Source organism: Tursiops truncatus, chromosome 1 (genome assembly GCF_011762595.2).
Source record: "Tursiops truncatus isolate mTurTru1 chromosome 1, mTurTru1.mat.Y, whole genome shotgun sequence".
In the NCBI taxonomy this organism is placed as follows: domain Eukaryota; kingdom Metazoa; phylum Chordata; class Mammalia; order Artiodactyla; family Delphinidae; genus Tursiops; species Tursiops truncatus.
This window is the reverse complement of record NC_047034.1, coordinates 86,476,231-86,489,618: the sequence shown is the minus strand read 5'-3', so window position 1 is coordinate 86,489,618 and position 13,388 is coordinate 86,476,231. Positions and strand designations below refer to the sequence as shown.

General features: G+C 36.3%; 1 protein-coding gene across 4 annotated transcripts in view; it reads left to right on the top strand.

Moving 5' to 3' along the window:
* Positions 1-13,388, top strand: part of CEPT1 (choline/ethanolamine phosphotransferase 1) — a 36,451-nt gene that overhangs the window by 595 nt on the left and 22,468 nt on the right. For 3 of the 4 annotated variants that reach the window (XM_019919704.3, XM_019919703.3, XM_004328752.4), the window contains exons 2-4: positions 6,226-6,635; positions 10,803-10,950; positions 12,883-13,024. In XM_019919704.3, the coding sequence (XP_019775263.1) occupies positions 6,297-6,635; positions 10,803-10,950; positions 12,883-13,024 (629 nt within the window). In that variant the 5' untranslated portion in view covers positions 6,226-6,296. Of the gene's footprint in view, positions 1-2; positions 20-6,225; positions 6,636-10,802; positions 10,951-12,882; positions 13,025-13,388 lie in introns of those variants that run through there. The other variant, XM_033862073.2, reaches the window with a different exon arrangement.

Here is a 13,388-nt window from a genome sequence, read left to right as displayed (position 1 = left end):
AATGGCCAGGGTGTGAAGGGTATGTCCGGGGACACGACTCTCAAGAGGGCTGGAGAGATGGCTGCAAGCTCTGGGGTGGGGCATTGGAATATAGCTCTGTATGGACTCGCGCGAGGCAAACGCAGTCCTGCCTCGCGCTCGCTTGTGGGGAGGGCGAGGGGCGACTGCTCCTATGGCCCCGGATGGAGAGATTGATATGGGGCATTGCCAGCGGTAGAGTCCGGGGGCTGCTGTGCTGGGAGTCGGGGTGGGGAAAACCTCGACGGCCCGGACTGGGCGGGCCGAGGGCGCTGCCCGCGCGGAACCGACCTTGGCTCTCAGGTCCACACCCTCCTGCTCAGGTGCTGCCAGGTCCACAAACGTATTACATCCTGTGCCGGATTTGCCTTCCCTTTGGAATACGGTGCTGGTGATTCGTGGCTAGGGCCGCACTTCTTGGTCAGCAACTTTTCTAGAAATTTCAGGATATATTGACAAGCTCTGAGGTTGCCAGCTAGGGCTTATTTCAGCAGTATTCTTGGAAGGAGAAAGGACAGGAGGGTTTGCTAGTCTTTGCCGGTATTCCAAGAATACTGGATGAATGGGATCTTTACGTTTAACTTGTTTTTTCTCCAATTCGGTGCTTGGCGTTTTTGTGTCATTTTTGACGTTTTGCATCATTGGTATTAATATATAATTTTGCTTGAAGTCTCAGTTCATTGATGAATCCTTGTTACGGTAGTAGGCAAATTCATAATTATCTTTAAACAAATGTTAGTGTCTTGTATGTGAACAAAGAATAAAGATTCGGTTTCTACTCTCATACTAGTAGGCATGTGTTCAGTGGAGGTGTTGAATTGAGTAACAACCCAAGTAAGACTGGTGAAGGCATTTAGGGCGTAAAGACTTTAGAACCATTGGCGTTCATGTAAAATTCCAGAAATCGAAGTTCTAAAAGCAGTTTGCTACATATTTGTTTTGTGCTGAGCAAAAGCTAGTCAGAAGCCCCTTGTACAACCTGTCTTTACAACCCTGCCATTTAAGAAATAAGCTAGATAAATATGCCTCTTGTATTAACCTGTTCTGACAGAGGTGTCTTTATTTGTTGTCCAGTTAATAGATTATTATTGAATATTTACAATTGTGGTTTCATAACTTCATTCTTCTTCCTCTCCCACACCCAGTCTCTTAAAATTTACGTTATAAACACTATTATATATTTGATATTTAACTGTAAACTTGTTTTATAACCGCAGTTATATTTTATTGCATAGTCAGTGTGTTTTCTAGGCAGCAGTAGACTTCTTTAAGCTGGCTAAAGTGCCGGTGATGTTCTTTTTGAGGGTCACGCTGTGCTGTCTCTTTCAAGGGAATAGGAAAATAATCCACAAAATGTTAGGCTTTGGCTTTGTTTGTTTGTTTCTGGAGGAAGTTGCTTCCTTTTTTTTTAAGGAATGCAAGATTTCACTTCAGCAAAACAGTAGATCTAAATTGTGTTACACAGTACTGTTTTAGCTTCCAAGTCTGCTGAAAAGGCTTTTGTTTTTGCTAACTTGTTCTGTGTATCACTTGTTAGATAATGCTGAATGTAATCCTGTGATCCTATTAGTTTTTTTTTAACTTGCTTTTTATAATTTGCTCTGCCTCCCAAATATTGTTCACCATTAGTATTTTCCTCTAGTCGTGCCATAAAAGTGGAAAGAGCTGTGTAGTCACCAGTTCCTGTGAGAGGACTATAAACATACTGCTGAATCAGCACAGCTCAAAACTTGGAACCCTTAGACATGGGAGGATGGGAATTTGGAATTTCACACTACAGGTTGGATATTGTGTAAGCTTACCTTATGCTCTGCTGAGCAGTTGGAGATTCCTTTTTTAGTGTGATACTTGTCAGGTGTTCCCCAGTGCTGAACACAGGAATAATGTAGGCAGCATGCTATTATCCTCAGCTGCTATAAGCACAGATGTTCTACATCATAGATTTAAGGTCCACGAATTTTGTATAATTTTAGTAAAGGTATTCATTAAATATCTCTGATTTTATTTTTTGTACCTTTGTTGGACTTTTCATATAAATATTCGTGCCTGCACAAAGAAGAATTTGGGTAGACCATATGTGCCCCCTCCTCTGGACTCCCACAACAGTTTGTTCGCAGTATAACTTAGCTGTTTACAAGACTCCCCACCACTACTTTGAGCTTGAGAGCATGGATGGCATATTTCAATCCTTCTGTTTCCTCAAGGGTCTAGAGCAACTAGGTGTTCATTAAATACTAGATGAACCATATTTGTTCATTGTTCCACAAATAAGTACTGATTACCTACCTAATGTTAGGTATGGTCTGGGATTCTGGGGAAAGAATATTAAGACATGCAAGGCCCCTGCACTCCTGTGTCTTACATACCAGTGTGGGGAAAAGACCAAAAAACAACAACATCTAGCAAAAAAGTTCAAAATGTGGTAAGTGCTATGAAAGGAGTATCACATTTGAGCCAGGTTATAGCAGAGGAGGGGAATTTGCTGACTACAAGTGGAAAGGTTACAATAGGTATAGGACAGTACAATAGGTATAGGATCAGTATTAACATAAACTGAATTCCAGGTGATGAGAATTTTTAAACGTTTAAAATACTCACTTTTACTGTTACAATTTATCAGAACATTTCCTCAGTTAACAAATAGGCTGTGCTACAAAATTATAGGAATCTTTTCAAGTTAATTGATGGCTTTCTATAACATCAGAATAAAATCTTAATTCCTTGCCAAAGTCTATAAACCTCTGCATTGTCTGGCTTTTCAAACTTTATTTTATCCCACTCTTTCATATGGTTTACTACTGCCCCGCCATAGTGATCCCAGAGGTATGAATAAGAAAGATAAGCTCACTCTTGGGTCAGGGCCTGTTCTCCCTTTCTTGGACTGTTTCCCCTTGCTCTTGGAATGGCTAGCTCCTTCTCTTCCTCTGAATTTGGTATAAATGCTTCGTCTTCATCGTCTTCAACCACCTTATCTAATAAAATGTGCACCTCAACTATTTCCTGGCTCCATACCTTGTTTTCTCCATAGCGCCCATCACAGTGTGTAATGTTATTTGCTTGTTTACCTTCTTTTAGTTATTTTCCCATTGGACATGGGAGCTGGGACCATGTCTATCTTGTTTACTGCACTCAGATATTTGTTGAATGTGTTTGAAACTTGGAATCCATTTTCTCATAAAAACTTAGGACTGGTGTCTAGGTTTCTAGGCTAACCAGCAATAATTTTAATTTCTTGCATTAATTTTTTAGTTCCTTATAGTGTGGGTAGAAAAATGACATTTTCTCCCCAACCTTTTGGGCATAAGCTTGACGTTAGATAAAAATCTCAAGTGGCTAAAGTAATTTTTGTAATGTTTGTACCTCCTTTCCATATTCCCATCTCACATCCTTTTCCTCTTTCTCTCCATAGAGTCTGCTTTTCTATTGTAGCAACCTACACTGTCCTGCTCCCTTGGTATGCTTGCTTTTCACTTCCTGAAATTCAGAAATGCCTCTTTTCTCCTGATACGGTTTTCGGTTTTCGTGGCAATAGCCTCCTGGTCTCAGGTGATGGGAGGAAGGAACAGTGGAGATGGATCTGTGGTAGTGACAGCAACCTCTGTGGCTACCTGTTGAAAGCAAAGTAGCTAACTATATATGTCAGTGGCAACATGTATCTGAATTTTTATTTGAAATCTTGTTACTAATAAGCTTCATGGAGACAGTGTTCCAAATTGAAATATTCTTTTTTTTTAATGTATGAATTATATAATGACTAGATCTAGAAAGGTTTGTCAAAATGTAGATTTTTCTAAAAGAGAAATAGAAGGGAAAAAAAAATCTAGGTCAGAAGGGGAAAACACTTAGAAGGAAGGTATCAGTTTATCAAATAGTCCTGCCAAATGCTCAAACTTAAAACCATTAGGATCAGTTGCTGGTAGCTGTTTAGTGCCAAAAGCAGGCCAGCATCCTCAATATGTCACTTTTTAACTATAGGAGAATGGAACACTGCAATAATAAAATATAAATTGAGTTGGCTAAACTTTTTATTACCATTTTAAGTGGAAATCCATAAGAGCTGATTGATTATAGCTCACCAAATATGAAAATACATCATTCAATTTGACTTTTGAAAATTTGGCTGCTTTATAGTACAGTATTTTGGTGGTTATCAGTCTGTCATTTCATCTAAAATGATTTTGTAACCAGTTGTTTGACATTGTATAAATATTACTTTAAAACAGTTTTAATCAGTTGCTTTTGGTACAGTTGGGTGTGTGGAAGAATTCTTTGAAATAGTAGGAAATTAGCTTTCATTTGACTTGGCTTGAAAATTATTACAATATTTTTATTTCAGAGCACTTCAGTTAAATTGGGGTACTGATGATTCTTTATAGATTTTTGAAAATTTATTTAAGTCAGTTAATGACTACAATAACTATTCTCTAAACCAATTATTGAGATACATGATTGACTGAGGTTTGGGATGCCACTTTAGATCATTCGTGACATTGAAATTTTGGAATTTCTTGTTTTTGGGAATAGAGAGAAGTCATGGGCATGTTTTGCTACCAGGTCCATTGTTGAGATGTCCTAGACCCTGTATCACATTCTGTGTTCCCACAGTGCAGCATTTCCGGGAATTTCATATTGCATTCTGGATAGCTTTCTGCCAGGAGATCAGAGTACACCTGTGTTGGTTCAATGCCACTACCCTTTTAGTTCCATTAAGATTTTCTTTTTTTTTTTTTCCTTTTTTAATCCTTTTATGGCTTCTCTTCCTGCTCGCTAATCATGAGTTTCCCACAAGGTTCTTTATTCTTTTCCTTTTCTCTTCATACTTAATGCCTTCAAGAAATTTTCTACTTTCTAGTCTTTAACTAGACTTCAGCTTCCAAGTTGAAAACTTGAAATTTCTATCTCTTACCCAAACTCCAGTCATTTGATTTTGTCTAAAACATCTCTACTTAAAAGTTGCATGTATGTCTTTCCTACTCTCATCCCGAGATCCCCTCTCACCCACACCCGCCAAAAGCCAAAATAACAAACTGATTTTCCTTCCAAACTCTCCTTTTTGACAGTAGTACCACTAGTCTTTAACTGTTGATTTCTTTTTTCTTCTACTTATTTACCCCTCATATCTAATTCCTAAGTACCTCCTCTTGATTCTTCCTTCTAAGTAGAAATTACTTATAGATTTGACTGTCTTTCATATTTCCATTTTTACCACCCTACTCTAGGCCCTCACCACTTCATACCTTTGATATCACCATACTGATTTTTAAGTGTTAAACTTGTCATTGTTTTCTTACATTGCTTAATAACTTATGATAATTATGTTATTTCTGATCTTTTCGAAGTCAAGTGCAAGTACTTCAGGGATTTAAGGTTTTTTATGAACAGTCATCACTTAATGCAGTTATAGTTTTTTCTTACTACTTCAATTTATCAGGTCACTGCTAACACATAAATGGTGTCCTCTTAAAGTTAATTTTTTTCATTGTTGTTTATCCCCTCCTGGAATATCATTTATATCCCTTTCCACTAATAAGTTTTATCTTTTAATTTAAACAGAAACCTTGTGTTTGTTTGAACCTTACTTACCAGCTGTGTGAGTTTGGACAAGTTAATTAGCCTGTCTGTGCCTTAGTGTCACTTTCTGTAAAAATAGGGATAATTAATAGTCTTTACCTTCTTTGGTTGTTGAGAGGATTAGATGAGTTAATATATAAAACTTGCTTAAAGTGTTTAGTACATAGTAAGTGCTCAATAAATATTAGCTATTCTAAATAAATATCTAGTTTAAGACCCATTTGATTCAAGTCATTCCTCCACTATTAAGACTAATTTACTAGCTGTCTTTGGGTATGCCTTGGACCTCAGTTTCCATATATGTGAAATGATTAGGTCATTTCTAGGATTTTTTTTCGATTTATACTACTGAAAGTGTGAGATAGAAACAAGAAGATCATGAGCTTCGAAGTCAGGTAAACTATAAGGTAACAGGAAGCATATTACTATTAAAATTCTTAATATTTTTCACTTAAAGGTGAGGTTATATGACTTCTTTTGGCTTACATCATCAATAAGAATTAGAGCTAAAAACAGATCCCTGGTGTTCTGATCCCTGTTTAATATGTAATATTCTGTTACCAGTTTGATTTTTTGTTTAATTTACTAACATTGATATAAATAGTGGCTGATGAATATATCTTTTTTTTCCCCCAGGCAAAGACTATCCACAAAAAGCTATAAAACAAGATAAATTATACTCCCTAAATTAAAAAAAGGCAAGATCCATGAGTGGGCATCGGTCAACAAGGAGACGATGTGGAGATTCTCACCCGGAGTCCCCTTTGGGCTTCGGGCATATGAGTACTCCAGGGTGTGTATTAAATAAATTGTTTCAGTTACCTACACCACCATTGTCAAGACACCAACTTAAGCGGCTAGAAGAACACAGGTATCAGAGTGCTGGACGGTCCCTGCTTGAGCCCTTAATGCAAGGGTATTGGGAATGGCTAGTTGGAAGAGTTCCCTCCTGGATTGCCCCAAATCTCATCACGATCATTGGATTGTCAATAAACATCTGTACAACTGTTTTATTAGTCTTCTACTGTCCTACAGCTACAGAGCAGGTAAGAGGAATTTCTTTAATAACAGATATAAACATTTATTGCATGCCAGAAACCCTATAATTGGGATTTTTAGGTCATTTAACTAAAGGTAAGATAATCTGACAGCTATTTGTCAACTGTTTTAAAGTATCCTATCATATATATCATTAATAAAGCTCATAGCTACAACCTACTTTATATACACTATGCTTATGAGAAACCAGAAGCAAAGTGTGGACTCTGATCCCAGTAGATAAATTAATGTTAGTTGAGACTAACATGTAAAATATTCCTTTAAAATCATTAAGTCTCAATTCTTTAAAAAAGAGTTTTATCCCATTTTTTTTAAAATGGCTAGTAAAGTCTTAGCAAAGTTTAAAATGATCAGAGAGGAAAGTCTGTGGTAGTAAGATGGCACAGCTATAAATCAGTCTTATCAAAAGTATTCTCTTGATTCCAGTAAGAGTTATTGAATATCCCTTTTACCTTCCTGTAAACATATGTGGCTGATAACCTCAGGAGTATCTCTCTTATTCTAAGAAGGCAAAAGAAGTATAAGAAAGAAACAGTATAATGTATTTCCTGCTGTGGTATCCTGCTATGGCTGTGATTAAAAAAAGGGAAGCATGGTACTGCTTACAAAGACTCTCCCTGGGCCTTCTCAAATATAAGTCTCTCCACTGCTATTCCCTCTTTTACTTTCTCTACTCACTTCCTAAAACCAAAACTGAAACTAGAGCCCTTCATCTGAATGGGTAAATTGATGTTTAATTGATTTTAAAATGTTCTTGTCAAAAAGTGAACTGGGTAAATTGATGTTTAATTGATTTTAAAATATTCTTGTCAAAAAGCGAACTAAGGTAGTTAGGTAGATGAAGGAGAATCAAAAACATTTATTGTTCCTGTATTAATCAGAATGATCAGCCACAGGTAAACCAAGGGGATAGAAGGTGATCCTCAACTAAAGCTGTTAAAAGTGACTGAACCATGTAAATCATAATGGCCACAACATTCCTTGTCTTGTTTTAAGCTTGAAGTAATTTTTTTAATGTAGTCTTTTCAGATGATTTTTTGAGATAAAATTATCACCGTTCAATCCTTTATACCTTTCTGTTTTCATTAATTCATTTGTTACCACATATTGCTCTTAAAGTAGCTGTTGAGGGTCACAGTTACCTATAAAACATACTTTATTTTTTGTCTTTTGCCAGATGTTTATTTTCCCCTCACAATTGAATACCTTTATCTTAATTCCTCTTTTACTATACAGGTACAGTTTATACAGATTGTATGGATAAATTTCTGGTTTCCCCTCATTTTCTTAACTGTCTTGCTTTACATCAATCAATAAACTTAAAAATAAACACCAGTACAATTGTTTAAATATGTGCTGGGATTCTTTATCACATTCTTCGAGCTGTTTTACTCTTGGCTTACTTGAGGACCTGACATATACTTCCAGAGGAATCTGGTCCAGATCTCGCACATCTTTAGAGGTATAGAAGAACAGGGAACTGGGTTGGTTCCAGTTGAAGCCTTCTAAGTCCTAAACTAGTTCCAGGATGGGGATCAGGGAGTGAGAGCAGGGTGGAGGGTAGCTTGGCCACGAATAGTCATTTATTCAACACCCAGAGTATACCAGGCACCGTGTTCCCTATAATACTTTTCCTCATCCTCTCTTCTTAAGTGATTTGGAATTATTAGAGTAACCTTAGAATTAGTTACATCTTTGGGGAAACTTCCAGAATAGGAACTACACTAATCACAGAGAACTTTTCAGAATGCTGCTGGGAGGACTCAAGGTGGAATATGACTGTACAGTAATAATTCCCTGATTGATATATTCAGTGTATCAGGCTCTTAACCCAGCTGAGACCAGACTGGCTCCTGAATGAGAAGGCTTTCTTCTTAAAACACCTATGAGAGTTGTGAAATAATGGAAACAAGGAAGAAATATATAAATATTAGTTTAGTGTTCTACAGATTCACCGGAAGAAAGAAAAGTCCAAAGATAAGAAGGCTTTGCTCTCTCTTATATATGTAATAACCATCTTGCTGTTTTCTAGGATTATGTATATACTAATACTTGAAGTTGTCTCTGTTCCAGAGTAACACTTTTCCCCATTAAAATCCTAAAACCGCCAAGAAGTTCCTTGTCCCCTAAAGCAGTACTGTTCAATAGAAATTTCTGTGATGATGGTAGTGTTCTGTGTCTGTGTTGTCTGATACGGAGACCATAGATACTTCTGGCTGTTGAACACTTGAAATGTACCTAGCAACTGAGGAACTGAATTTTTGGTTTTATTTAATTTTAATAAATTTAAACTAAAATAATCACAGATGGCTGGCTAATGGCCATTATAGGACATTATAGGACAGCTCTAGAGAGTTACTGGATTCCTCTAAGAGTAAGAAGCAGTAGACCCAAAGTCTAGAAAGGTAGAGTTCTTAGTCTCATAAGATAAATCACTTAGTCCAGTGTGCTGGCATGTAAACTATGGTTACATAACCACAGTTATTGTTTTCCAGGTTGGTAACTCGAGCCTGGGGGAGGTATGTACGATGATCCTTTTAGCAACCTCAGTGTTTTAAAATATGAGATTCCAAGAAAACATTTAAGAGAAGATCTTTACCTTTAATAACTGAGATCTAAATAGACCTCTGTCAGAGAGATACCTCTTTGCAGTGCAGAATATACTGAATATTTTTTGCAGCTCTGAGTAGTTTTAATTTGCAGCCCTGAGCATTTAATATGGTTAACTTGATAACCAATATCTGAGAAATATCTTGTGGTTATAAAATTTTTTTCGTGGCCTGGACATGGGAAAATAGTAAAAAGTGATGCAAAACACTCTGACACATTCTTACGGAGAACAGACCAAATAGAAGCTCTCCTTTTTTATTTATTTATTTTATTTGTTTTTGGCTGCATTGGGTCTCTTGCTGCACACAGGCTTTCTCTAGTTGCAGCGAGTGGGGGCTACTCTTCATTGTGGTGCGCGGGCTTCTCGTTGTGGTGGCTTCTCTTGTTGTTCAGTACAGGTTCTAGGTGCACGGGCTTCAGTAGTTGTGGCAGGTGGGCTCAGTAGTTGTGGCTTGTGGGCTCTAGAGCACAGACTCAGTAGTTGTGGTGCATGGGCTTAGTTGTTGCTCCGCAGCATGTTGGATCTTCCCAGACCAGGGCTCGAATCCGTGTCCCCTGCATTGGCAGGCAGATTCTTTACCACTGCACCACCAGGGAAGTCCCAAAGCTCTCTTCTTTTAGTTCACTACATTTAAATTCAATATTAGTGGTTCAGTTTCTGTCTGGGAAAAGATAAACCATTCCTTGAAAATGTGACCATAAATATTTGAAAAATAATATAAGCACTCTGTCTAGTAAGTAGATCATTATTTTCCTAGTGTTGTTTCATGGAACATTGAAGAGATGCCTAGAGCCCATGCTCCGTAACAAGGAAAGCCACCGCAATGAGAAGCCTGCACACCACAACAAAGAGTAGTCCCCGCTCGCCGCAACTAGGGAAAGCCCGCGCACAGCAACAAAGACCCAACACAGCCAAAAATTAAAAAAATAAATAAAATAAATAAATTTATAAAAAATAATAAATAAGTTACATGCTCAAATAAGTTTGGGAAATGGCAGCATGTTGTATCCCCCTTGAATATGCACAATAGGCATTAGTGAATAATCACAATATGCATTAGCAATCTGAAGGGCTGGAAGAAGTCCAGCAATTAAGAAATCTGTTTAACATTGTTTAATCCAATGTTTCCCAAGTGAGTTTAGCATGGAAATTTTATTTTCGTGTAATACCTATAAGCGTCTTGAAAGATACAATTTGGGAAAAACTGTACTGGGTTATTCATTAATTGATTCGTAGAATCTAAATGTTAGGAGAGATCTTATAGAAGTTACCTAGCCTAATCTCTCATGGGATTTCTGTATTATCCCTGTGAAGTAGTTATCCAGCATCTGTTTGAGTACTCCTACAAAGCAAGGAATTTTAATTCTCTTATAATTCTGATTGTTTACAGAAGTTTTTCATTATGTAGCACCTGGATCTTCTCTCCCATAGCCTCCAACGTCTCTGAAAAATGAAGATAAAATATCTGCAAGTAAAAATATATTAGCCAGATACAGTAATTAATATGTCTTATTACTCTTGCTTTTCTTATTTTATTTCACAGGCACCTCTGTGGGCGTATATTGCTTGTGCATGTGGCCTTTTCATTTACCAGTCTTTGGATGCTATAGATGGGAAACAGGCAAGAAGAACCAATAGCAGTTCTCCTTTGGGAGAACTTTTTGATCATGGGTGTGATTCACTATCAACAGGTATTGTTGATTTTTTAATATTAATGATTAGCAGAGTTAAAAGGAATATGATAAACAGTGATAATAAGATAAATAAGAGGTTCCTGGTGTTATAATAGTTATCAGAGTAAGTGGTTTTTTGTATTACAAGTTTTAATATTTTCAAAAATATAAATCTGGTTAATATTTGTTCATTATTTGGTGGTATTGGGAAATTTAGAAATTAATTTCTACTTAAGTTATTTTTAACCCTATATATTATTGTTTTGACACCTGTTGTTTTGAAATTCTAAGGGCATAATTGTTATCGTGGAAAAATCTCATAAATTATAGATGAGAGTTCAATAATGCGAGACTAGGAATTTGTAGTCTTTATATTTAAATGGACGTTATGTAGACATGTAAAATTACGTTGTAGACTTGGAGTATAACCGTGATAATGGGCTTGGATGAAAAGACTAGAAAAAAATACACTAAGGTGCTAGCAATAGATAAGTTACTATAATTAGATTATATGTGTTATGTCTTTATTTGTACCATTTAAAAAATAATATTTCGGTAGTTTTTTAGAGGGAAAAAAGAAATTTAGAAATTAAGTGACAGTTTCTAACTAGTCTTCCTTTGAAGAAATCCCCTCACCCTGACTTCCCCCCCACCCCCGACACACACACACTTATTTTTTATTTAGCAGCTCAGTTGGTTGCTTGTCATTTGTCATAGCATTTAAAATATTTTAAAAGAAGCAAACAAAAACCCTTGATGGTTTTACCTTGTGAACTCAGATTCACATACGTAGGTGTATGTTAAAATCATTGTTTCAGTGTATCCTGACAGCAGCTTGCTTAGTAGAGGGGAAGGAACAGCTAAGCTCTTATAAAGGCTAGTTGGGCATCTTGAAAGGCTATTATAATTTAATTAGTTGGCAGCAAAATGATAGGTGTCCTGTTTTTTAAGTGATAGTCATTTTTGCATTAGTAGTTTGAGTTCCAGACTTTTATAGGAAGTCCTCTTTTTTTCATGTATATTACCCATAATGAAATCTGCTAAATAAGAAAAGACAACTATCTATCTAAAGCTAGTAGGTCCCTTTGTGAATTATCTAGGCCTTTTGTTTTTCTTTCTTTTTGACCTTCTGCCTTGTAATTTTTCACTGCTAACTGGTATTATAGAGTTGGGGGAATACAGACATACCTCAGAGATATTGTGGGTTCGGTTCCAGACCACTGCAATAAATATTGCAATAAAGCGAGACACACAAATTTTTTTGGTTTCCAATGTATATAAATGATATTTTTACACTACACTTTAGTCTATTAACTGTGCCAGTAGCATTATGTCTGAAAAAACAATGTACATACCTTAATTAAAAAATACTTCATTGCTAAAAGAATGCTATCATCTGAGCCTTCAGCAAGTTGTAATCTTTTTGCAGTAGTAACATCAAAGATCACTGATCAGAAATCATCATGACAAATATAATAATAATGAAAAAAGTTTGAAATATTTTAAGAATTACCGAAATGTGACACAGAGATAACTAAGTGAACAAATGCTGTTGGAAAAAAAAAGGCACTGATAGACTTGCTCAATGCAGGGTTGCCATAAACCTTTACCTGGTCAAAAAAAAAAAAAAAAAAGGACAGTATCTGGAAGCATAGTATCTGCAAAGTGTAATAAAATGAGATATGCCTGTACTCCAAAAAATGCTAAAGTATTTTAGTTGCTTTCAAGAAGTTTGGTTCCACTAAGTGGTGTAGTGAAAGAAGAGATCGAAATTACAGGGTAAATGATAATGTAAAAGATGATATCCTACTTTCCTGTTTGCATAGATAACTGAGAGAAGATTGTACGTTCACAGCATGTTTTCTTTTTGCCTCATGTAAAATCATTTCCAGCTCAGTTAATGTTTGTTATTCAGATTTTTCAGTTTTCATTATGATCTTTCTTTTTCAGTTTTCGTGGTTCTTGGAACTTGTATTGCAGTGCAACTGGGGACAAACCCTGACTGGATGTTTTTTTGTTGTTTTGCTGGGACATTCATGTTCTATTGTGCACATTGGCAAACATATGTTTCTGGAACATTGCGATTTGGAATGTAAGTAGCACTTAATGGTGATTTTGTTTTCTCTTTCAGATATGTAGAATGTTGCTTATAGGTATTTGAGTATTAGGACTTGATTAAATCACTAGTTCAGTAAATAAAAGACGTTTAAAACTCTCGTTATTTAGCTACTATGTAACGGTCTCAATCATGTGTCCTTCTGTCACACTTTTTAAAAGGAAATATTAGAACCTCCCAACCAATATTTTTAAAGTAACATGAAAAACAGTAGGCCCTTCACTCATATCCACTGTATTTCCCTCAGACAAATTCATTCTTCTTTCTCCCCACTGTTATTCACCTTAACACTATGTTTTACTTTGACACATGAAAATGTATTTTCAGGAAAGAAAAGATA